The 24,178-nt window shown below is 41.4% G+C and overlaps 1 protein-coding gene and 1 long non-coding RNA gene across 5 annotated transcripts in view; one reads left to right on the forward strand and one right to left on the reverse strand.

The window, feature by feature from the left end:
• The window catches only part of LOC309352372, a 58,236-nt gene extending 38,077 nt beyond the window's left edge, over nucleotides 1–20,159 (forward strand). Inside the window, exons 4-6 of one of the 3 annotated variants that reach the window (XR_014161257.1) lie at nucleotides 2,297–2,397; nucleotides 12,481–12,646; nucleotides 18,312–20,159. This is a non-coding gene — a long non-coding RNA (uncharacterized lncRNA). Of the gene's footprint in view, nucleotides 1–2,296; nucleotides 2,590–12,480; nucleotides 12,647–14,807; nucleotides 15,040–18,311 lie in introns of those variants that run through there. The other 2 variants (XR_014161258.1, XR_014161259.1) reach the window with 2 other exon arrangements.
• The window catches only part of NLN (neurolysin), a gene marked incomplete at its 5' end in the record, with an annotated part of 29,249 nt that continues 5,175 nt past the window's right edge, over nucleotides 105–24,178 (reverse strand). For both annotated transcript variants that reach the window (XM_081880725.1, XM_081880726.1), the window contains 12 exons: nucleotides 105–570; nucleotides 2,925–3,061; nucleotides 4,708–4,836; nucleotides 5,587–5,773; nucleotides 7,003–7,204; nucleotides 10,268–10,634; nucleotides 11,894–12,029; nucleotides 13,542–13,702; nucleotides 14,511–14,613; nucleotides 15,046–15,153; nucleotides 22,569–22,717; nucleotides 23,150–23,406. In XM_081880725.1, coding sequence (XP_081736851.1) covers nucleotides 439–570; nucleotides 2,925–3,061; nucleotides 4,708–4,836; nucleotides 5,587–5,773; nucleotides 7,003–7,204; nucleotides 10,268–10,634; nucleotides 11,894–12,029; nucleotides 13,542–13,702; nucleotides 14,511–14,613; nucleotides 15,046–15,153; nucleotides 22,569–22,717; nucleotides 23,150–23,406 — 2,068 coding nt within the window. In that variant the 3' untranslated portion in view covers nucleotides 105–438. The remainder of the gene's footprint in view (nucleotides 571–2,924; nucleotides 3,062–4,707; nucleotides 4,837–5,586; nucleotides 5,774–7,002; nucleotides 7,205–10,267; nucleotides 10,635–11,893; nucleotides 12,030–13,541; nucleotides 13,703–14,510; nucleotides 14,614–15,045; nucleotides 15,154–22,568; nucleotides 22,718–23,149; nucleotides 23,407–24,178) is intronic.

Consider the following 24,178-nt stretch of genomic DNA (forward strand, 5'->3'; position numbering starts at 1 on the left):
TTTAACACAGTGGAAGGGGTATGTATGGGGTAGGGAAGGGATGAATAGAAGAAACGTTTACGACTTTCACTTCATTGTTGTTCAGTATGAAAAATCCACACAAAAATATTTATGTTGTATTTATTCAACACCTGTACCTGATTAAAAAGAATTCAACAATGTTGTTTTCATTTTATGACTTCATCACATTCCACATATAATTTACTAATTAAAAAAGCAAGAGTTTCAGTAAAGTACATTACAAAAATTAGTGTGGATTTTGAGGCGACAGTGAGAATTATGAACTTTGAAAAGCTGTAATAAAAACATTAGAAAAAAGAATTAGATCTTTGCTGATGAGAAACTCTTGTGCTTTCACCTTTCAGGACATGAAACCAACAGGCATTTCAAGACTAATTCCCCCAGGTGACATCTGATTACAAGGAGACCATCGTTTTATTAAGTATATAATCCTTTACTCAATAAAAAGGCTTTTTGGTTTGGCTTGCGACCTAAAAAGTTTTGGAGCATGTCCATTCCATCTAATGAGCCTCCAGGCTTCAGGATCAGGTTTCGGTATTTCATTCCAGCCTAAAATAAAATAAAATTGGTAGGTTGACATTTCATGTTTATGTGAACTTTCTAATTCTACAATAAATAGAGGCAAAGGAAGCCTGTGCAGAATGGAAGCAGCATGTGGTCTTGGCATGCAGCTGATATGACTTATTTTTGTTTTATCACAAGCTGATCTGCTCTCTGCCTCTCCAATGTCACTCCTCAGTGTGATTGACATGGACCTCCTGGGGATTCCAAAAGTCATTAGTTATCATACAACCAGAAAACCATTTTTTTAAAATGTTTACAGAACCTGAAGTGAGCAAAGAAGTATACCTGGTCCTTTTCCCTCAAGCCACGCCCACTGGCCCATCAGCTGACATCACTGGTCAGAGGACAGGGCTGAAACTGCAATGGCAGTGTGCCCCATCCCCAATAGGGAACAATATTTAAAACCCGTTTAAAATAAATCGCAAACACAGGAATAGGGTGGGTCTTGACAATATACATCTCAGGTGAATGCCAACGAGGTGCATATTTAGCATATAGCAGGAACTATACAATTAAGGTTCTACACACACCTCTGTGGGGAGGGAATTCCAGAATGTAGGAGTTGCCACAAATAATTCCCTCTACCAGGCTGCCACCCCCAAATACCTTGAGTGCAGCAGAACTACCACCTGTGACTGTCACTGCACACAGGTCTAAAAATGTTCTTCCACTTACCACTGATCCTAGTATAAGGGTTTGTCTACATGTTAACTCATCCACAAGTGAGGACCCTTGCCATGTTGTGATTTCTAATGCCTACTTAGATTGGCCCTTTCCAATGCTGAATATTCCTGGAGGCATCCATTAATGACATATATAAGCTTCCACGTTACTAGAAGGACCCACACAGTGAATACAGTGGTACCTCAGGTTACATATGCTTCAGGTTACAGACTCCGCTAACCCAGAAATAGTGCTTCAAGTTAAGAACTTTGCTTCAGGATGAGAACAGAAATCGGGCTCCGGCGGCGCAGCAGCAGCAGGAGGCCCCATTAACTAAAGTGGTGCTTCAGGTTAAGAACAGTTTCAGGTTAAGTACGGACCTCCTGAACGAATTAAGTACGTAACCTGAGGTACCACTGTAGAATGAAACAGTACAGTTGTGTATGAACTAGCAGACCACAGTACTGTAATGCTAGACTGCAGCTATGCAGAAGCAGACTTGATTATTACATTGCCCTTTTTGTTATTTTTTTCCCTTTGCTAAAATCACTGGTATTCATTCTTTGCAGCTCTTTGGGCATTGCTTCCTTTTGTAAATATCTTTTTTGCCTTCCTATGCACTCGCTTTCCTCCATTAAATTCACTTCAGCATCTTATTTTTGAATGCTTGCTGCTACTGCTTATTGTCTGTCTTTCTGTATGCCTCTGAGCTCTTCTGGTGCCCGTCTCCCAGTCAGACCAAAAACTGCATCTGATGTCTCATGCTGCTGTCTGCTTTCTTTGGCGGTGCCTTATCTTTAGAATTCACTGCCCCCTGACATTAGTAGGATCCAGTCCCTCCTACACTTCCAGAGCTGCCTCAAGGCGTATCTATTTTCACGTGCCTATTCTAATGTATTCTAACTTGCTCTTTGATCTCCATTGTTTTTGCTTGCCATTTTTTGTTTCACATTTGTCTGTTCATTTAAGACGCAAAACCTTCTGCACATGTTATGTTGTTGTTTTTTCAGTACTCTTTTTAATTCCATGTTTTTATTCTATACAGCAGGTTTTCAAAACGGGAACTGAAGAAATAACATTTACTCCCATTATTATGTTGGATTAGAAAAAGGCATTGTATGTCAATTAGCCAAAGATCTGGGAGAAGAGGTACGTTTACGCCTGGTGCCTAAAGGTGAATAATGAAGGCGCCAGATGGGCCTCCCTGGGGAGAGCATTCCACAGATGGGGAGCCACTGCAGAAAAGGCCTGTTCTCGTGTTGCCACCTTCTGGACCTCTCATGGAGGAGTAGAAAAGCCTGTGAATTCAAACTTCCCAGTTATATCCTTTCTAATACCGTATTTTTTGCTCTATAAGACTCACTTTTTCCCTCCTAAAAAGTAAGGGGAAATGTGTGTGCGTCTTATGGAGCGAATGCAGGCTGAGCAGTTATCCCAGAAGCCAGAACAGCAAGAGGGATTGCTGCTTTCACTGCACAGCGATCCCTCTTGCTGTTCTGGCTTCTAGGATTCAGCATATTTTTTTTTCTTGTTTTCCTCCTCCAAAAACTAGGTGCGTCTTGTGGTCTGGTGCATCTTATAGAGCGAAAAATATGGTAAACCATATTTTTGAGACTACAGAAAGTCCTTGAACTGATTGAACTTTATAGCAGGCATCATAAAGGAAGTTTCCATACCTTTGGATTCATTATTCCTTCTCTCTTAAAGCAATTGTAAAAAATATCCATTGAGAAAACTTCACTCCACAGGTAGCCATAGTACTGGGCATCGTAGCCCCCCGCCAGGTGTCCAAAGGTAGCTGGCATATTTGTACCTTTAAAAGCAGTGTAAGAAAAGGGAACATGGGAGATACTGATAAAACATTCAGGCTTTAGACAGAATGTTTCAGAGAAGAGCATCTGATATAGTTACAGTGGTGCCTCGCAAGACGAAAAGAAAACGTTCCGCGAGTCTCTTCGTCTTGCGTTTTTTTTGTCTTGCGAAGCAAGCCCATTGACGGCTTAGCGGATTAGTGGCTTAGCGGATCAGCTGATAAGCGGCTTAGCAGATCAGCTGTTAAGCGGCTTAGCGGATCAGCTGTTAAGCAGCTTAGTGGCTTAGCGGATCAGCTGATAAGCGGCTTAGCGGATCAGCTGATAAGCGGCTTAGCGGATCAGCTGTTAAGCGGTTTAGCGGCTTAGCGGATCAGCTGATAAGCGGCTTAGCGGCTTAGAAAAAGGGGGGGAGGGAAAAAAACCCGCAGGAACTCGCAAGACATTTTCGTCTTGCAAAGCAAGCCCATAGGAAATTCGTTTTGCAAAGCACCTCCAAAACGGAAAACCCTTTCGTCTAGCGGGTTTTCCGTCTTGCGAGGCATTCGTCTTGTGGGGCACCACTGTACATCTCCGAAGTCAAGCAGATCTGGCCTAGCCAAATCATGGGAGAACTCCACATACATGAGAACATCTTAGAGGATCCACAGATATAACAAGCAAATATCATGTACATGAAAGACAGTAGTCTTGACCATGCTGAACCTTTCCCTGGGAAGCCAGCCTCTTCTGCCACCTGCCAGTGTTCTGAGTGAGGTAGAGTGGATAGAGTACACCTGACGAGAAAAGTGAGGGTGTGCTTCAAGGGCACGCAAGAGCCACCCTAGAATGCCTGACGTAGTGTCAATCTGGAGCACTGAAAGAAATTAAAATGGCGGCTCTCAGACCCAGGTGCTTGGCTGGAGGACAGCCTGGGGCAGGTATCCATACTAGCATGCCCTACTGGAGCCCCCAAAACTGCCCTAGGATATGAGGTGCTGTCTCCAAACTTTGGTAGTGATCCTCAACTCTCATCGCTATGAACAGGGTACTGTGCAGTGCACAGTCAGATGGGAGACTGCCTAAGTCCCTCTCTTCTTGCTTGACTCTAACAAGAGAAAAGGGAGACAGAATTCTGGCTGTGGTGGAGAGAAGAGGTATAACACTTTGCTGTCCTTTGAGTTCATTGGCCTGACCTGTTCATACTAAGGCATTTGATCTGAAGGAGAATTCAACAGAGGGGAGGCTATTTTTGTCAATTTCTTCCTTCCCACTGTAATTCCCTGTGCCATCTCCCACACTGTTCCAGGTGACCACCCCCCCCCACAACCTTTGGGGCACATTTTAGGAAATGCAGGATGAGCCAACACCAAAGAAACCCTGTTTAATAAGCAGAACTCTGCTCACAGAATCCTGGATTCAACCCTATGTATCTAGGTTTTCTGTGTTAGGGGAAAGAATAAAAAAAAAATTATTTATTAGGTTTGTTTACCCTGATCTTCCCAAAGAAACCTAAGGTGGCAAAATAAAAAAATCAAGCAAAACATCCATCATTCCTAAAAAAAGAATGTTGTAACTGTTTGTTGTTTTTAAAGCTGGTGTTCAAAAAAAGTAACATGGTGTGTACAGAGAGTTTATAAAGTAAAATAGAAGTTTCAGGTTTTCATACCTGGGGTTGCAGGTATTCCTAAAATTTCATCACAGTACTTGGCATATTCCTTAGCAGGATCAGCAGAAGATATTGTATGGACAGACTGATCAACCTTGCTCAACACAATCTGACGAAGTGTCAGAAGGCCTAGATAAAGAAGAGGATCAAAACACAATTTTCAACTAATCGGCAAAAAAAGGGCAAGAGAGGTTTGTTAAGATGCAAATGCTGTAAATTCCAGCCTAGGAAAGGAGCATAAGAAAGAAACAGATTACCAAATACTTATAGTTGAGTAGAATTATACAGAGGAAATATCATTATCCACTTTAAATTGAAAGAACTGAACAAACAATCAAAAAATAAAATGTGGTAAATTTACATTTTAATAGGATGCATACTAAATACAGGACAAATTGCTTGTAAGACATGGGTCCTCTTTATCTGATATCCTAGATTATATCTGCGGTGGGGAGATGAATAGAGTAGGCTTGAGGCTTGTGCAGTTCCCCTTGTCCCCCCCCCCCCATCTTTCCAACTAAAACTAAACAGGGTCCATAAAAACATTTACAAAGTGAAGAATATCAATTAAGGGGGAGGGAGTTAATTTGGAGGATACTCGATAGGTTCAGCTAACCAAGGATGCATTCATGTGTTATGAGCTGGAAGAAACCTGAGCATCCTTGAGTGAAAAAATATTATAAAAAGAAACTAAGAGGGGGAGGGACATGGCCGAAGGAGCTCAGTGCAGTGCAGCTCATCCATCCTGTCTTTTCAGTTGTCATTTTATGACATTCTTTCACTCAGAATATGTCAAGGATGCTTTTTCTCACACATAAAGTAAAACTACAGCAAGAGAGAGAGAGAGGATGGGAAGGAAACACAGAGAGAAGGGAATACCTGTGTTGGCTAGCCTAGAAGCTACCAGTTTTTCAACGAGATCATCTGGGACGTGGCTGCCATCTTTATAGTGCCTTGACATTTCTTGTAGAGGTTCTTTTTCCCAAACCCAGTTCTCAAACATTTGTGAAGGTACCTCTACAAAGTCTGTTTCCACATTAGTTCCACTAAACCGAGCAAAGTCAGTCTATGAAAGAGGAGAACAAATATAAACCAATGAGTGTACATACATAGAAGAAGAAGAGTTTGGATTTGATATCCCGCCTTTCACTCCCTTTAAGGAGTCTCAAAGCGGCTAACATTCTTCTTTCCCTTCCTCCCCCACAACAAACACTCTGTGAGGTGAGTGGGGCTGAGAGACTTCAAAGAAGTGTGACTAGTCCAAGGTCACCCAGCAGCTGCATGTGGAGGAGCGGGGAATCGAACCCGGTTCCCCAGATTACGAATCTACCGCTCTCAACCACTACACCACACTGGCATATTAAATTACAGTCGATTTTGCAAAAGATTTTTATATATGCACATATAGGTTTATACAAACACTGTACCCCATTCTTCCAACATTCTGGAATGGTTCAGACAAAACACAAGAAGGCTAATCCAGCCCTTATGCATGGGGACAGCGCGTCCAAGTTACAGCCTAATTATTATTAATAGTCTACCATCCTCCCTTATCATTTTATCCTAAACCCTGTGCAGTGGGTTTAGCTAGGAGATGAAGACTAGCCTAAAGTCACCCAGGGAGCTTCATGGCTGAGTGGTGATTTGAACTTTGCTTTCCCAGGTCCTAATAAGCACTACACCACACTGGTTCTTATACGTGAATAAAATATTACACGCACAGGCCAACATCGCACAGTCAACACCCAGAAAATAGGGAATGACTGAGCAATTTTGACCTATACACATGGGCCATAACTGAGCTGTGTGAGGCCAGTGGAATTGGAGGTTGTTTGCCAGATCTATACACAGAGGCAAATCAGTCTCTCTATCTGAAGTGGCCCACTGTAGCACTCTAGAGCAATAAAGAATCAGAACTGAAGATGTGGTTCCACAGGTACAAGCAGATTTTATTCCTAATGACCGGAGTCATCAGGGATGGGATGGCACCTCTGCTAAAGTCAATTAGCAAGCCTGCCCTTGACATTCATGGGATCAGGATTTACCAAGGACTGCTTTTAATCAGAAATATACAAAGAAACTTTATAAATGGGAAATATTTCTAAGTAAATAGAGAGCCCATCCAAATTTACCATTAATTCTGAATTATTTGAAATAAAATTTTTCTATTTTCAGTTGGGGGGAAGTTGACATGCAGCTTTTGATCTGTTGTCTTCTTTCAAAATGGAAGCTCACATTCACAGAACCAGACTAGAAGATTTACTATTTTGTCTGAGGAACCAGGCAGCCACTAACCTGTGCACATATCTGGTGCATTACATGTCCAAACTCATGGAAGTAGGTTTTCACCTCATCATGTCGCAGCAGTGATGGGCGATCTAGTGTTGGCTTTGTGAAGTTGGTTACCAAGGCTGCTACTGACATCATTCGGCTGCCATCAGAGAGGAGGCAGCCAGGCTGGAGTCCAAAGCATGCCGCGTGACCATACTTTCCTTCTCTGAGTAAGAAATAGGCCAAAAGCATGTTTAGTAAACTACCACAATGAAAAAGTGAATCATTTGGCATTGCTTACCAATATTAGAGAACAACATCCTTTTCTTGGAACAGCTATTAACAAGAAAGCATTTCACATTTCCATATATATATCTCCACCATACTTGGAATCCAAACAACAACAGCATCAGCTCTATGAATATAAGCACATAAAATAATTTTTTCCTATCTTTCCTGAAATTGACATGATACCACGAGGGAAATTTTTGACTGCTTCCTTGTGTCAGTTTTACTGTAAGCTATCCTTAGTCATGTAAAAGGACAGATCTTACTCCCTGAAGCATTAGCCTTTCCTTTTAATGTTTAAAAAGATTTCAGGAATGGAATCTAATTATGTTATCCTTTGGAACTGTGAAGCCAAGTGCAAACAATAATGCATGGCACTAAACTCCATAATGTTCCTGACTATCACAGTTGCAACGAGGTTCCCCTCAACACCTTTTGCAGACCATCAGTTATGTTTTACCACATTATAATTTCTGGAGCCTATTGTCTTTTGACTTCTGCCCTCATATTCCCCCTCCTTTATCCTTTTACTTGAGTGTCAGGCATTTCTAGGAGTTACATCATTTGTATGCCATTACACAAGGGAAGTGTCTTGGTAAGAAACATTTGGTTCTAAATACACCTTCGGGGATGCGGGTGGCGCAGTGGGTTAAACCACAGAGCCTAGGACTTGCCGATCAGAAGGTCGGTGGTTCGAATCCCCGCGACGGGGTGAGCTCCTGTGGCTCCTGCCAACCTAGCAGTTCGAAAGCACGTCAAAGTGCAAGTAGATAAATAGGCACCGCTCCAGTGGGAAGGTAAACGGCGTTTCTGTGCGCTGCTCTGGTTCGCCAGAAGTGGCTTAGTCATGCTATACGCCGGCTCCCTCGGCCAATAAAGCGAGATGAGCGCCGCAACCCCAGAGTCGGCCACGACTGGACCTAATGGTCAGGGGTCCCTTTACCTTTATACCTTCGGGGTGCAGTTATTCTTTCTTGGAATATCTTCTAAAAAGATGGGGTGCTTAGCCCATGGCAGCAGGACCAGAGGAGGAGCAAAGCAGCCACAATCCTTTATTGAGAACCTGCATGTTTGCTTGTTCATGGTTTGGTTTGGTTTGGTTTGGTTTGGTTTGGTTTGGTTTGGTTTGGTTTGGTTTGGCTTAGCATTGTGTGTGAACCAGGTGACAGAGCAGAAGCAAAGGTTGCAGACACCACAGAGATGTTCTCTATTACCAAGCCATGATTTGACATTGTGGTGAAAGCCACAGCCCTGATAGGGAAGAAAACTTAAGTGCAGTGATTTCCTACTAAACATTATTCCTTCTCCTTTTCGAGGAAACTAAGCTTAGAAATGAACGACATGGGAATAAAAACAAGCAATCCCTCAAAGCATAGTGAAACCACTGGGCACTATATCACTTTAGATATGTTGGCTTGGCAGGTTCATCAGCCAACAGCACCTGGTTTTCTGTTCTACAGCCAAGCTATAAGGGCTGCCTGAGGAGGTTTAGAAGTTAATCCCGTCCAAGTGTTCAGTTTCATAGACTAAGGGATGCAAAACACCTTAAGCTTTGAGGCACGTGCCATAAAGGGACATTGGAAATACAAAACAAACTAACTTTGGCAGCACTTGGCAGTCATAGTTGCATTAGGATCTGCCCTGTGTCCTTGAATTCCAGTAGCATTTAGCAGGAAGCAGTGTTAAAAGAGGTCATTGCTAAATATATGAACGCCAAAGACAACAACAGTTCCCAGAGTTATTCCTTTGGGGGGAAACTGTGAGCATCCACAAGGAATGGCACAAATCTTAGCCAGGCTCTCAGCTTTTGATCCGCAAATAACCAGATGTGATCAGCCACACTATAATCTTCTAAAAATAATGAGTTTTACCAAGGCTGTCACTGATTCAAGAAATCCTAGTGTATTAATAAATTAATTGCATCTGCACATGAGCGGAGAAGTGGGTTGGTTCTGAGCTCAGACATTCTTACGAGTAGTTCCACAGATTTCAGCAGAGCTACTCTAAAGAATAGGGACACGGGTGGTGCTGTGGGTTAAACCACGGAGCCTAGGGCTTGCCGATCAGAAGGTCGGCGGTTCAAATCTCTGTGATGGGGTGAGCTCCCGTTGCTCGGTCCCTGCTCCTGCCAACCTAGCAGTTCAAAGGCACATCAAAGTGCAAGTAGATAAATAGGTACCGCTCCGGCGGGAAGGTAAACGGCATTTCCGTGTGCTGCTCTGGTTCACCAGAAGTGGCTTAGTCATGCTGGCCACATGACCCAGAAGCTGTACGCCGGCTCCCTCGGCCAATAAAGCGAGATGAGCACCGCAACCCCAGAGTCGGTCATGACTGGACCTAATGATCAGGGGTCCCTTTACCTTTATCTTACTCTAAAGAATGACTAAGTTTGGAGCCAACTCTACTGCTCTAAAGAAATAAACATACTTTTCTTTGTAGTTAGTTGATATACACATACATTGCAACAGCCCCTTTAGAAGAGGCTTCTTTCCAATGTAAAAGATAAGGGAAATGTCTGTTATAAGATGGTCCTTGCCATCTGTTATTTTTTATTAACTACCTGCATTAAAACTAAATTTTAAAGTGTAAACATATGCTGACTGATTAACTAGAGAACACTTTTTATGGTAAATAAAAATTTCATTAAGAGAACCAGTGAAATATAGTGATCAGAGCAGCCTTGTCAAACCTGGTGCTTTTCATGTGTTTTGGAGGAACTCCCACCATCCCTGACCGTTAGCCATGCTGAGAGTTGTAGTTTTAACAACACCTGGAGGGCACTGTGTTGGGGAAGACACAGTTAGAGAGGAGCTTACTGAGTGAGCTTTGGCCAGTGATGCTCTCTCAGCCTAAACTACCTCACAGTGTCATGAGGACGATAAAAATAGGGAGGTGAGATACCCCACATGCACCATGCTGAAATCCTTGAAAGAAGAGCTATATATATATGCCATTAAGAAAAGCCGACACCACAAATTTTAGCTATAAATCATAAAGTTACCTTGGGTACAGGTCCAAGTAGAACTGCCCTAAAACTTCACCTGTTGAGCTGTCCTTTACGGTGTAAAGTGTGACACTCTCATGCCAAACGTGAGCACCATCCACTTGTTCAAATACAAGTCCAAGCAGCTGCTGGTAAATATTCAGTAATCCTTCTGTGACGGCTTCAATGGGAAAATACTCCTTCAGCTTTTCTTGATCCACAGAGTATTTGAGCTCCTCTGTCTGATTCATGTAATAATGAAGGTCCCATGCATTAATCCTGCCATCGTATTCAAACCCTGCTTCTTCACACTCCTTTTTCTTAAGGTTTAGAATAAACGCTCTCTCAGCCTCACCCAAAAGCTTCAGCTTATTGCTTAGGTCATCTGAAAAGAGAAACAATTACAATTACTTTTGCCAGCTTGTTTGTCTTCATCTCAAGGGCTCCCAGTGGCATTTGGTTGTCTATAGACCTCTGGACTAGATAAGCCTTTATCTACAAAAACATTGTAATTTGACTGAATGTTAAGAAGGATGCTAGATTATAAAAAATCGGCCACCACTAAGTTAGATTTAAATTTGATGATAAGTGAGACTAAAGAAAATATAATTTTTTTTGGAAGAATTGCTAGATTATATTTGAATGACTGGACATGAGATTTGTAAACAAGTTGATAATTTGTTTGGAAAAAACTTTTAACGATGTAAATGGGAGCGGGAGACGTGAGGGAGTCCAAAGAAGTGATGAAACTATGTTTGTGACAGAAGTAAGATTGTTTATCATTTGTGCATTTATATTTAAAAACTTTAATAAATATCTTTAAAAAAAAAAAAAGATAAGCCTTTGATTTGATCTAGCAGGGCTCTTATTTTCTTACATTACTGCAGCAGCTACATTTTTATAACCATTTCATTCTTAGCTCTATTTGGTCGAACAGAAACAGAAGGCCAAGAACAAACATCAAATGCAGTTAACTATATGTGACCAATACTGATGTGATATATCAATAAGCCCCTGTTTTAGAACACTGTCTAGTTAATTCCTACTGAATGCTTAATACCCAAGTAATTTCTTCTTAATTAAAGGCTGGCATAGCATTTACTAGAGGAGCAACTCCATTAAAAACAACAACTGTATTTCCTGCAAGTTAGTTCCTAACAGATCCTAATCATCTGGATTGGTGTCATTAGGGAATATCTGTTTCCATAGCCTGTAGATAATGAGACAGACAGATATGGACTTGTTCCAACCCAATAAAACACCTACCTATTTGCAACTGGGTGGGTTAGATTATTCACTTTTCTTTTTTGCACCAGACAGATTTATAAAATTTAGGGATGTTAGCTAGGTACTCTTGACTGCTTGGCTTACTTCTATTTATGACTAATAAATGGTTAAGCAAGTGCTAGGTTATGTTATAGAAGTCCTCTTAAATCTCATAAATCACACTCATTCTCTTATACTCTCCAAATATATATGCAGAGAAAATGAAAGTTAGATAGAGTTTTGAGTAGAAAAAAAGATGCTGAAAATACTTGATCAGATCCTTTTCTTTGCCTACCCCCAGTAAATTTTCACAATAAATTTTACCCCATGATTCAAGTACTACGTTTGATACTTTTGCATATATAAATAAAAACAAACCTAAGAACGCTGTAACATTGTCTGTGATCTGTGCAGTGTTCAGCTCAAGAACAAAATTGGCGTGTGTGTTGTATCCCATAATTCCCGCTAATTTTGCCCTCAAAGGAAGCAGCTGTTGAAGAATGCTAACATTTTCCTAGGGAAATAAAAATTAAGGCTTTAAGCTTTTTCATACAATGCAAAGAATAAAATGTACAGTGGTCCCTCAGGTTACATACGCTTCAGGTTACATACACTTCAGGTTACAGACTCCACTAACCCAGAAATAGTGCTTCAGGTTAAGAACTTTGCTTCAGGATGAGAACAGAAATTGTGCTCCGGCGGTGCAGCAACTGCGAGAGGCCCCATTAGCTAAAGTGGTGCTTCAGGTTAAGAACAGTTTCAGGTTAAGAACGGACCTCTGGAATGAATTAAGTACTTAACCCGAGGTACCACTGTACTTTTGACAGCAATTGCATACATTTTGAACAAAATATGTGTCAAACCTTTGAGAACGCCAACACGCTAAAAATATATATGTTTGTTTTTAAAAAGTTTCCTTATGTTTTGTAGCCAAGTATCCACAATTTACATACACTTTAATTCAGGAAGGGCTGTAGCTCATTGGTGGAACATGCATTTTACATGTGAAAGTTTCCAGATTCAGTTCCTGGAATATCCATTTAAAAGGATCTCATGGAGGAGAACTGGAAAAGACCTCTGCCTGAGATCTAGTACTGAACTAGACAGACTACTGTAATGGTCCCACTCAAGGTAAGGCAGCTTTATATGTATTATTATTATAGTATTATCAATTTATATGTATTATTGTGATACGTACATAAGCTTCCTCTTTGCTCTTAGGGATCCACTGCTTATTTGATCACATAATTGGGTTTTTTAAATAGTTTTCAGAAAAGTTCAAAAGAAAAGTGAAACAAATCTAGCACTTTCACATGCTGTCCTTTGAATTAGGCCAATTTTACGCTACTCAGTTCCTGGAATGGTTATCTTAATTCTGAAACTTGCCAACAAATTATTTATAAATGTAAGACACAACAACCAATGTCTCATTATGGCATTATTAATTTCTTTTGACAATTATTCACCTTCTTTAAAACATGTAAGTCCATGTTTTTTTTCTGCTAACTCATTTCTGAATTTGTGCTCAGCTGCATCTTTAATCACCGAGGTCTCCAAAGCATTTAGCAAGCTTAACTTGCCTTTGTGTACTTCTTGGTATACATCAGTACTAAAGCTCTAGTTGTTAAATGAGTAACCCATATAGGCAATGGAAGTTAGGATTTATTTATTTTTATTTTTTGTAAATATGTAGAATTTGAAGATTGCCACTTTTTTTAAAAAAGTGAATTTTCTGTACTCATTCATTTCCCAGTGCACTATGGAAGAGAAATGGGGACTCTGTGGCAGTCTGGATGTCACTGGACTCCATCTTCTATCTCCCCTGCCTTGCTGGCTGGGGCTGATGGGAGCTGGAATCCAACAACATCTGTAAGGCCACAAGTTCCCCTCTCCAGCTGTGGATAATATAGGCTACTATCGTGAGAAAACAATCAAAATGAGTCCACCAAGCCAGGTGGCCATGGATCAGTCATATTGTTCCTATATTTTATCTCACTTTGGTATGGGTGGGACAAATCTCTCATACCTCTCTACACCTGGAGTTAAAAGAAGCTTCCATTCTTCTTCTGGTGTCTGGAACACTGCACTTCTTCATAACAGGGAAATAGTGTGGATATTTTAAGGTAACTTTATATCTGTCTGTTTCAGTCTTCTCCAAACTACTGATGAAATCATCAGGAAGGGCACCTGAGGAATACGGGATATAGGAAAAAGTATACTTTTCAGACATTTTCTTTAACAATACAACAAATGTTTGACATAGCAAGCGTCACAACTGTTTAATTACCCAGCTGATTTCTACTGTCAACATGCATTTTTAAAATTACAACCCTACGGTTTCCATTATTAGTTGCCTAACGAACTTGTAGCCTTCTAAATATTTTGGACTCCCGCTCCCATCAGCATGGCCAATTGTCAGTGATGATGGGAGTTTTAGTCTAGCTGCATCTGAAGGGGCACAGGTCCCGCACTCCTGGTCTATACATTCTCACATACATACGTACATACATGTTAACAGCATAAACTGAAGTAAACATGTTAATTCACTATGAGCAACAAAAACATTCTAAAAACAGTTACATCATCTAAAAGCAATTAGAGTTAAAACATTCTTCCATCCACCGAAATGGCCCAAATAAGATATAAAATATGAAACTAACAATATACAGCTGTGGGGAAATGGTCATTGCAAGTAAAGTGGAAATGAGAGCAAGATGTTAACTATACTTTCGACAGGTGAAGCTGATAAGTATCTGAGGTAGCTTTTCCCAACCTGGAGCTCTCCAGATGTTTTCAACTGCAAGTCCCATCAGCCCCAGCCAATATGGGCATCCAAAACGTATGTGGGGTACTTGATTGAGGACGGCTGATTGAGACAATGCTTACACATATCTGGAAGACTTAGCAGCATAACACTTAATCATTTGATAGCGTTAATACAAAAATTCATACACCTCCTCTCAACAGCAATTGGTAAATACACACACACACTCACAAAGTTCATCTTGAGAAAATATCAGGAATGTATTATCTTCATTGAGGTTTTTGCTGAAGTCAATGCATAGTTCGCTCAGTTTCTGCTTTATCATCTTGATTTCCTTAATAGGAGAGAAAGATGGGAGAAGGATAACCTTTATTAAAAACAAACAGAATAGCACAACAGTTTTAACATGCTAATTTATTTGCCAAGGACAAAGAGCACTTTCAATATATCAGCCTGAGTTACTCAAGTGATGTATCTATAGTTTAAATCTGTCAATTAAAGTGCATACTTCTGTATCTGTGATCCTAGCTTTCTTCCTGCATTCAGCTTGGATCAAAGAGGGATGGAGGAAGGTATGCCACCTCCGTTGTCACTGGGCATGCTTCTTCCATTGTTTACTGTGAAGCTCTGAAGGTAGTGTGGAAGTGTGTCAGCCTGAATGCCCCATATGGCAGTTGGGACTTCTTGTCTAAGGAAACCACCAATCACTCAAAAACCATACTGTTTGGAATGTTCTTGTTTTACTATCTGTGGATGTCATACTTACATTTTGTACTTCTGTAGGAAGATGGAGACCATTCCTTTCCCCCATTTTTATTGACTTCTTCAAGTATCTTTTGGCTTCAGGCCTTAAAGTCTCAATGTCACATGTTTGCTGAAATGAAAGTAGATGATATTTAGCCATTTCATAGCATATTAAAAGCTCAGTGAGCATCACAGGAATAAGAAGAACGTTGGCTGTCACCTTCTGCATCATGGATGAGGACACACACACACACACACACACACACGTATTATATCAGGCATTTTACTAAAGAAAACATTAAGAGTTTACCTATGCCCAGTAGGAGTTGGCGGGGCATTGACCTGATTTCCCATCACCTGCTTACTGGGAGGTGGCAAGGGGGTACAGTGGGGAGACTGGTGTGGTGTAAATCAGTGCTCCCGCCAGGGTGTTTGCAGCTCAACAACAACGGGCAGTCAGGTGAGTGCTTTCACAATGGCAACCACCACTGCCTGTGCCTCATCTGTAAAATGAACCGAGGTAGACAGTATTCACTTTTTATTTGAATTGTACATTTCTGGTGTGTGTGAAATATTGTTTTTTTCACATTGATCTAATGATGCAGTTATCAGCATTCTACAACACACCAGGAATGTTTTCCCAAAAGTTAACACTATGTACAAACCATTTTTGTCATTCTTTACAACAGAGGTGGCTAACCTGTAGCCCTCTAGATGATGTTGGACGACAGTTTCCATCAACCTTAGTCACCATGACCAGTGGTCAGGGAATGATGGGAAATGTAGTCCAACAACACCTGGAGGGCACCAGGTTAGCTACCCCTGCTGTAGAATGTTCAAAGATCTTGACCAATATATTCAGCAATCCTCCACACACAACAATCCTGAAAGGTGTTATCAGTACACTACAAATGGGCAGCAACTTGTGCAAGCCACCTAGCAAGAGGTTAGACATGAATGAGGACTATAGCACAACTTAGGGGGGGGGGCGGAGAACAGGACCCTGTTTAATTCACTCAGTCATGCCTAGTGGTGTGAGCAAAAATTGCTGCCCCTCTGCTTCACAAGCATGCACATGGTGTGTGAGAATAAAATGTTAACTAACAGAATACTGTTGGGTAAATATTGATTTTGTTTGAGGAATTCTAGAGCGAAGCATGCCAGCTGCCACACTGGGCTTTTCCACAGGGAGCAAACATTAAGGGGCAAGCAACGACGTTTCATGTTGCAGCTGGGTCATCACACACTGCTCAGAGATGAAGGCATTTTTGAAGAAGGCAGGTACAGACAAATTAGGCTGCCATCTATGCATTCTTACTTGGAACTAAGTGGCAGCGGAGAGGTGGGAAGGAGCAACTTCCAAGCATTTAAATTAACCATCAGGGTGTTTAGGGCCAACCAAGCAGAGAAATGGTTTAAGTTTTCACACACACCGTGCCTGAAACATCTATCAGGTATCTTCCTGTCTCCAGCTACATTCAAGTGTTTGCAAACAAACCATTAGCTTTTCCTTTTCTACATCTCCTAATACAGAGAGCTTGCAACAACACACTTAAGTAATCAGCACTTTGTTGAGCAGGGCACATTTCAGAACAGGAAGAGAGGAGAGTATGAATAAACAACTTAATAGAAGGGTTGGAGGATATCCAAGGTAATGGATAAGCCACAAAGAGCAGAGATGTTGCTCGTTGGAGAAAATGCACTATGCCAACCCAAAATCTCCAGTACAGTGGTACCTCGGGTTTGGAACTTAATTCGTTCTGAAGGTCCATTCTTAACCTGAGGTAGCACTTTAGCTAATGGGGCCTCCTGTCGCTGCTGCACGATTTCTGTTCTCATCCTGAAGCAAAGTTTTTAACCCAAGGTACTATTTCTGTAACCTGTAGCATCTGTACCCTGAAGCGTCTGTAACCCGAGGTACTACTGTACTTCGTTTTGAGTTGTTATTCATAAATTAAATCCGCTGGCCGCAGCAAGTAGTCAGTGCCCAATTCCAGTTGCTATGGAGGGTTCTGAATCATGCAGGGAGCCTCTATGCATAGGGGAGGCTCACTGCTGCCGTCTTTCACCCTCCATGAGTTAGATGGTGGCGGGGGGGGGGGGCAGAGTTTAGCAAACTCATCTGCTCTCCCTGCTTATGTGCACGATTTGTATGTAGGTGGAACGCACAAAAAGAGCTTTGTGTAAAACCCAAAATACATTATTTTTCAACATTTGGAAAAGAGAACACTTTTCTTGTTTTATGTCTACATCAGGGCTGTATCCAATTAGGTTCTACTCAAGATATCCCCACTGAATTAATGAACCTAAATTAGTAATGTTCATTAATTTCAATGGTTTTACTCTTGAGTTGGACCTAGCACTGGATAGTACTTTTAGTACATTTTGGAGCTAATCCATGCTGCATTATACAACAGCAGTATTCCTTACATTGTCCAGATTTCTTTGGTGTGTCGGGCATTCAACTAACTTCTGTCCTCTTAACACAGGGCACTTAATTCTGATGGGATTGTGGGCAAATCCAGTCACAAGGCAAAGGTGGAAGGAGATAACTACACATACTTCAGGCAAGGCTACATTCCTTTAATCCCTGTTCTTCAGCTGCCGAACAGAGCAACACAAAGTTGTTTCCTAGAAAAGGTTATCACTGCTCAAAAACTTTGCCTCAGGCAGGGTCTCAAAAGGCAGGTTTCACTCAGCCTCTCAATCTGTATTCTCAGCCTCTCAGATCTGTATTCTTACAGGGTAAGGTGGTCCTCTATGTGGTTTTGATCTACAACTCTCATCACAGTTGATACTGGCCATGCTCTCTGGGGCTGATGAGAACTGGAGTCCTACAACACTTGAAGAAACCACAAGTCCCCCACTCTTGCTTTTGTGAATATATATGTTTAGCCCTTCTAAATATGTTTAACCCTCCTCTCTAGGCACCTATCTTTTTATAGATGGAGACTGACAAGCTTCCTTGCCACTGGTGCTGCCTCTCCCTACCTGAGTAGCTCTTTATTCCCCACATCAGTGGATTTCCGACATCCCAAGCTCATCCTGGTTTCCCAGGAGCCCCACCCCCAATTTACATTCAGGCTCAACTTGTGGTCCAGTCCCAGCATCAAGTACTTTTAACCTCATGGATTGATGCTTTGGATGATTGGGTATTATGTTTTAATGACCTTGAAATGCCTCTTAAGAACATATATGTTTATCCAAGCTTTGTGGGACTCCTACATTTGTAATTGTTTTGTATACTGCCCAGTTTTATTTGTTATATATCCTTCCATTTTAATCTAGTTTTTAGGAAATGTTGCTGCCGGTGATCTGAAAACCATGGAGATATCTTGACGGGATTAGTCAGATGAGGAGGAAGATGTCTTGGCTTCCACTTGCTGACAAATGTGGACTTGGGTGACCTGTTTTTCCAAAAGCTTTAATGCTCAGATTATTGTGATACAGATGCAAGTGTGTTATTCAAAGGCACAGTAGGCAATACACATACTTAGTGGCACAGATAAAGGCCCAGCAGGTGACATGGCTACTCAGCTGAAGAAGCTGATCCAACACCCCCTTCAATCCTATGATAAGGAAACAGGGTGGGCGATTTAGCATGGCAAGCAATTCCATTTGTTAGCAAGCAATCTAGCACCCCATGTGAAAGGCTGAACCCCCTTCCATCTGTTTGTGCCTCTGCTGGTGTCTCTAGGAAAAGAGTGATGGGGCAAGTGTCCCTGCTTCCCGAGGGGTGGACGGGACAGGTGGAGCAGCCCCCTCTGGAGAGATGAGGCTAGACCCAGCATCTGACAACTCCAGAGGTGAAGGGAGTGGCAGGTAGGCACAGTGGAATTGTCAGAGGCAGATTCCAACAGCAATGGAGAGGAAGGCAGGGCGTGAAGAGTAGGTTGAGGGAAATCCCCCTCCCCACAAACTTGGACCCTCCCTAGGATCCTCAGCATCAGACTCCTGTGAATCAGAAAGCAAGCTCTCAAGCCCACCCTGCAGCTCTCCTCAGGGTCCTCTGCAAATCAGCCCTCTTCATTGCTCAGAGGAGTTCAGGGAGCTGGAAGACTCTGATCCAGGGGAGGGCTGGGAGACAGTGGTCAAGATGCAAAGGATCCTTTTCTCAAAATGTATCTTCTGTACCATGAACAATAAAGAAAAAGATGATATAAAACGATGCACAGGATCCACAGGAGGACTCTGACCCTGGAGAGGGTCCCAGTGGTTGGGAGTTGGGAGGCTCAGACTTGGGGGAAGAGCCAAATATGTTGTCAGAGGAATGACACCTCCTCAGTACGGTTGGATACCCTGACTTTACCTTACAGCTGACTGATATAGCACCAGACCCATGTCTGGGTGCCACCTGCTGTCAATAAAGAGCCAACCTAATCAGGAGAGGTACTTAAGGATCAATCTGACTGTGGGCCAAGCGCAGCTATCTCCACCTCTGTTTCCAAGGATGTAGAGGTGACGGCACCATCACTTAACAGACCCTTCAAAATCAGCCAACCTGAAGGAATAGGAGCTTGCTTGGCCAGTCCTGAGGCTCAGAAGTTCAGCCACGTGAATGACTGCGCCCACTCTACTCTTCAAAAGGAAAGTCCAAAGGGCATGTCAATTGCTGGGATGCTGTTTTAGCTTATGCGCAGCCACAGAGCTCTGCTTTGCCTTAGAACCATGTAACCTGTAGACTGCTCTAAGCTGGGGTGCCATATAGATTTTTGGAATAACTAATAGTTTGAGTTCCAAGTCTAAAAGTGGGAGTCAGGACACTCACCACATCTGCTCATGGGTGGGTGGGGGACCAAAACAGAGAGGAACAAAGTCTCTACTGCTGCCACCATGGGAAGAAAAGAAGATAGGGTAGGGTGAGGTTAAAAAAAAAGGTAAAGGACCCCTGGATGGTTAAGTCCAGTCAAACTTGACTACAGAGTGCAGCGCTCATCTCGCTTCAGGCTGAGGGAGCCGGCATTTGTCCACAGTCAGCTTTCCGGCATGACTAAACGGCTTCTGGTACAATGGAGCACCGTGATGAGTGCCAGAGCGCATGGAAATGCCATTTACCTTCCTGCCGCAATGGTACCTATTTATCTACTTGCACTGGTGTGCTTTCGAACTGAAAAAAGGGGCTTGGGGCAAGCTGCAAAGCAGAGGGTGGCAGGTAGGTGGGGTTGGCGAGTAATGTAAGCAGGAGTGGCAGCCCATGGCATTTTTATATTCTTGGTAGAAGTGATGTGGTAATCCTTTTAGGTCACTGCTTCCTTCAGGATGACCTAGCAATGTAACTGAGTTCAAAATTTCCAGACCAAAATTTCCCATAAAAGAATTTTATTCTGAGAATTGTTTTTTCTAACTCTGAAAATGTTGGAGAATTTTGTCCCCCCCCCCCCAATTATGCCTCCTTCCTATTCCCCCCACTTGCAAATAAACTGGAGGACTTCAGAAGGTCATTTTTTCCCAGTCCTATACATTAGGTCACAAGATCTACACTGTGGAGGGCAGCCAATGCTGGCAAAGGTCTACCCCTTAGCTTTTATTTTTTTACCCATGTTTATCTTGTCCTCTTTTCATATATGTTTATACCAACATAATGAAAAAGAAATTTAATAAAACGTTAATGTTAATTCAACAAATAGAAGATGAAGCGTTTAGCCAAAGAGATCACACTAGAGGCTTCCTTCTGCTCATCAGCAAAACAGGAATTAAATTACAGGAAAATCCCTCTAGGCAACGGAATCTCCTACTGAGAATCATCATTTTTAGACAGAGGCATCCTGACTGAGCATTGCTTCTTTTTATAATGAAAACCCTCCAATGAATAGTGTAGAAATTTGTCACAAATGTAATTCAGCTGTCACCAGGACTAGAAGAAGCAGTTTATGATGGGTTGTCCCTCCTGTTCAAACAGCAAAATAAAACTGTTGACAGCAAAACATTTTAAAAAAGCAATTCAAGGCAAGTAACCAAAAGAGTGGTGGGAATTTTGGTAAGACACGGGCTCTTCAAGTACAGCATTAACGCAAACATGATCATAAATACTGGAAAAAAATCCTGCTTTATTTTGATTTGAAACAAAAAAGTAAAAATGCTACAGTAGGATTAAAATATATGACAATGAAGATAACCAAATTGTGACCCACACAAGTGATCACATTTCACCGTATAGTAAAAGCTGCATCTCCAATAAATTAAGCATTTGCAACACCATTCACAAGCAGCTTTTGTAGACTATAAGCCTAAAAACAGGGTTAGTCTTTACTTTTATCATTGTACACTGCTAACAATAGACACTTAACTGTAACTAGCAAACAACAGATATTATATTAAGGCCAAGGCAAATGCTCAGCAGTGGAATTGTATCAACCTATGTTCATATCAGCCTCGTGTTCTGTCTACATGTGCCACTTACAGAAGTGACTACTTTGAGATGAAAGTGTATATAAAGTATGGTCTAATCTGAATGTTGTGCAATAAGTTAACATCACCAAAGAAGCGCATTGCTCCTGCGCACGACCAATGTTTTCTAACAATCCGTAGCATTGCTAAAACCCATTGCTAACTACAGCAAAGCTTTTCTTAATTGACCTAGATTGCAGCTACAAAAGATTTATTTAGGTGCAGAGAAAATGAGTTCTAGTTATCAAACAATGGTGGAGAAATATTCCATGGCCTTCAGTTTCTAGAGCAAGTACAGGGCTAAGTGTAATCTCACTGTATACAAGTTGCACAAGTGACAATAAAGTATTTCAAGAAGTGCTGTAAAAATGGCCTGAGCAAAGAGTGGGATAGTCTGTTCAACATTCTAGTATATCCCTATAGAAAAGTTCTAGCAGCTGATGGGGCCTAATTCATTTTTGCAAGATATGTTAGATGCAAAATGCACTTCAACTCCATAAACTCAAGAACTAAGCCCTGGTGTGTGCGCATGCAGGGGGAGACATGCAATGAACGACATAATTGTAAAGTCAGAAGGGTCCCTATGGGTGATCTAGTCCAAACCCCTGTTTTGCAGGAACCTCAGCTAAATCTGCCATGACAGCCAGGGGCTGTCCTACTTGGTCTGCTTTTTTTCTTTTTTTCGTACTGATCTTAATCTGACGAGTTAATGCTGAAATTGTTTTTATTAGATTTGCTTTTATTGCGATTTTCCCCCTTCCTGATTTATTTTGATTTGTGATTTTCTTGTGTGATGTTTGGATGCAAGCCAACGGGTGTTTTATTTTAAGGAAATATTAAACGATCAGAAATATCCAACCATCGAAATGAAAACATATTTAATTGATTATGTTGCAATCCCTTTTTTTCCACTGCCTGGAGCAGCTGTGTAAACCACAGGTCATTTCTTCTTACTGAATTCTCCTTGAGAAGTGTTAACCATTTCTTCCAGCTTTCTATTAAACCACAGCAGACACAGCTATCTCTCCATTTCTTAAGTAAAAAAAATTAACAGAGATGCTGAAAAGCACTGAACACATAGACAGAACTTCTTGCAAGACTTGGCATTATAAGGCACCTAGGCAAATGGCTGACAAGTAATCTTCCCTACTGTTTTACCTGTAAATGGACAACCCTTTGGAATACATCTTCTCTCATGCTCATCTCAACATCAAAGTGAGAAAGCCTCTTATCAGCTTCTGTGCTTGCTGCACGGACATCTTTATCAGGTGAGACATGTTGTGGAAAATCCAGCATGCTTCTTTCCACTAAAAGAAAACCAAAAATAAACAACCCCAAAATAAGGAAAATACAGTGTATAACAGCAGTACTCAGTACTAGTCATTTGGATGAAGAGACCTTCCCACTATGAACAAATTATCTAGAATTTTTTTTTTAAAAAAAAACCCTGTTACTATTTCAAGATTTGTTTGAGCTTCTCATAGAATGTCAAGCAGAAAAAGTGTTTTCTTGGCTAATTCCATATGCATGCAAAGCCCTAAATGGTCAACTTCCTACCTAGCCTGCACAATTCAAAGTTGTTATAAAATCACATTGCTGAAAATCTAATTCCATACTTTATCATGCCCCTGCTGTTATATTTAGCTATAAGCACCTGTACTTAGAAATCTTATTTCACAAATTTAGTCTCTCCCCTTCTGGTGCAAATTGAAATTGATACTTAGCCATGTCACAATTACCTGAATACTCCACTTCTATATCTGCTAAAGCCTGTACAGTGTTCTCATAAGTAACCTCTTCCATATCAAGCATTCCAATGCTGTCGTAGATTTGCTTTGTTTTCTTGATAAGTTCTTCAGTCCTTGTTCTAATTTGCTCTGGCGGCAAATCCCATTTCAAGAAGTTTCGGTCTGATGCACTACAGGATGAGGCCTTGAAAGCTGAAGTAATTTCTGTTCCTAATGTCATTCTGAGTAAAACCCTTGGACCACCTGCCCTGTAAATAGAAGGAGGGGAGAAGCTAAATAGCAAAAGAAGCAATATAGCAAAAAATGGGTTAACTGGAAATTACAGGTGCACTTGTGGAGATTAACTATTAAGAAATATAAGGTGAGATGAAAGATTCTGAAGTTTTTTATACATCTGAAATGTTTCGATAAGGACTAGGATTAGAGACATGAAGGCCCAGAAGAAAACTGGGGAAGGGGATAGAAAATTTGAGGTAAATCCATATATAGTGTGGCAAAACCATATATTCACATGTAGCTCAACAATGCCAACCAGTGTCTTGGGAGTTCAGACTCCTATGATGAAGATGAATAAACATATATTTAAAGGCTTTGTCTCCAAATAAACATTTTTGAAATTACAGTACTCCTTTTTTTCATTAGAGATAGCTGGATAAAATTGGCTCATCCTTTTGACATGCAGGTGTAGAGTTAAAAAGGTGGCACTACCCTCTTAGGAATTTTCTGGCTGGCCACAGAGACACTGGAAATCAGAGATGCTGCTTTTGAATTATGGTGCTGGAAGAGACTCTTGAGAGTCCCATGGACTGCAAGAAGATCAAACCTATCCATTCTGAAGGAAATCAGCCCTGAGTGCTCACTGGAAGGACAGATCGTGAAGCTGAAGCTCCAATACTTTGGCCACCTCATGAGAAGAGAAGACTCCCTGGAAAAGACCCTGATGTTGGGAAAGATGGAGGACACAAGGAGAAGGGGACGACAGAGGACGAGATGGTTGGACAGTGTTCTCGAAGCTACCAA

The sequence above is a fragment of the Podarcis erhardii genome (genome assembly GCF_964252035.2).
Source record: "Podarcis erhardii genome assembly, chromosome: 11".
NCBI classification, from domain to species: Eukaryota; Metazoa; Chordata; class Lepidosauria; order Squamata; family Lacertidae; genus Podarcis; species Podarcis erhardii.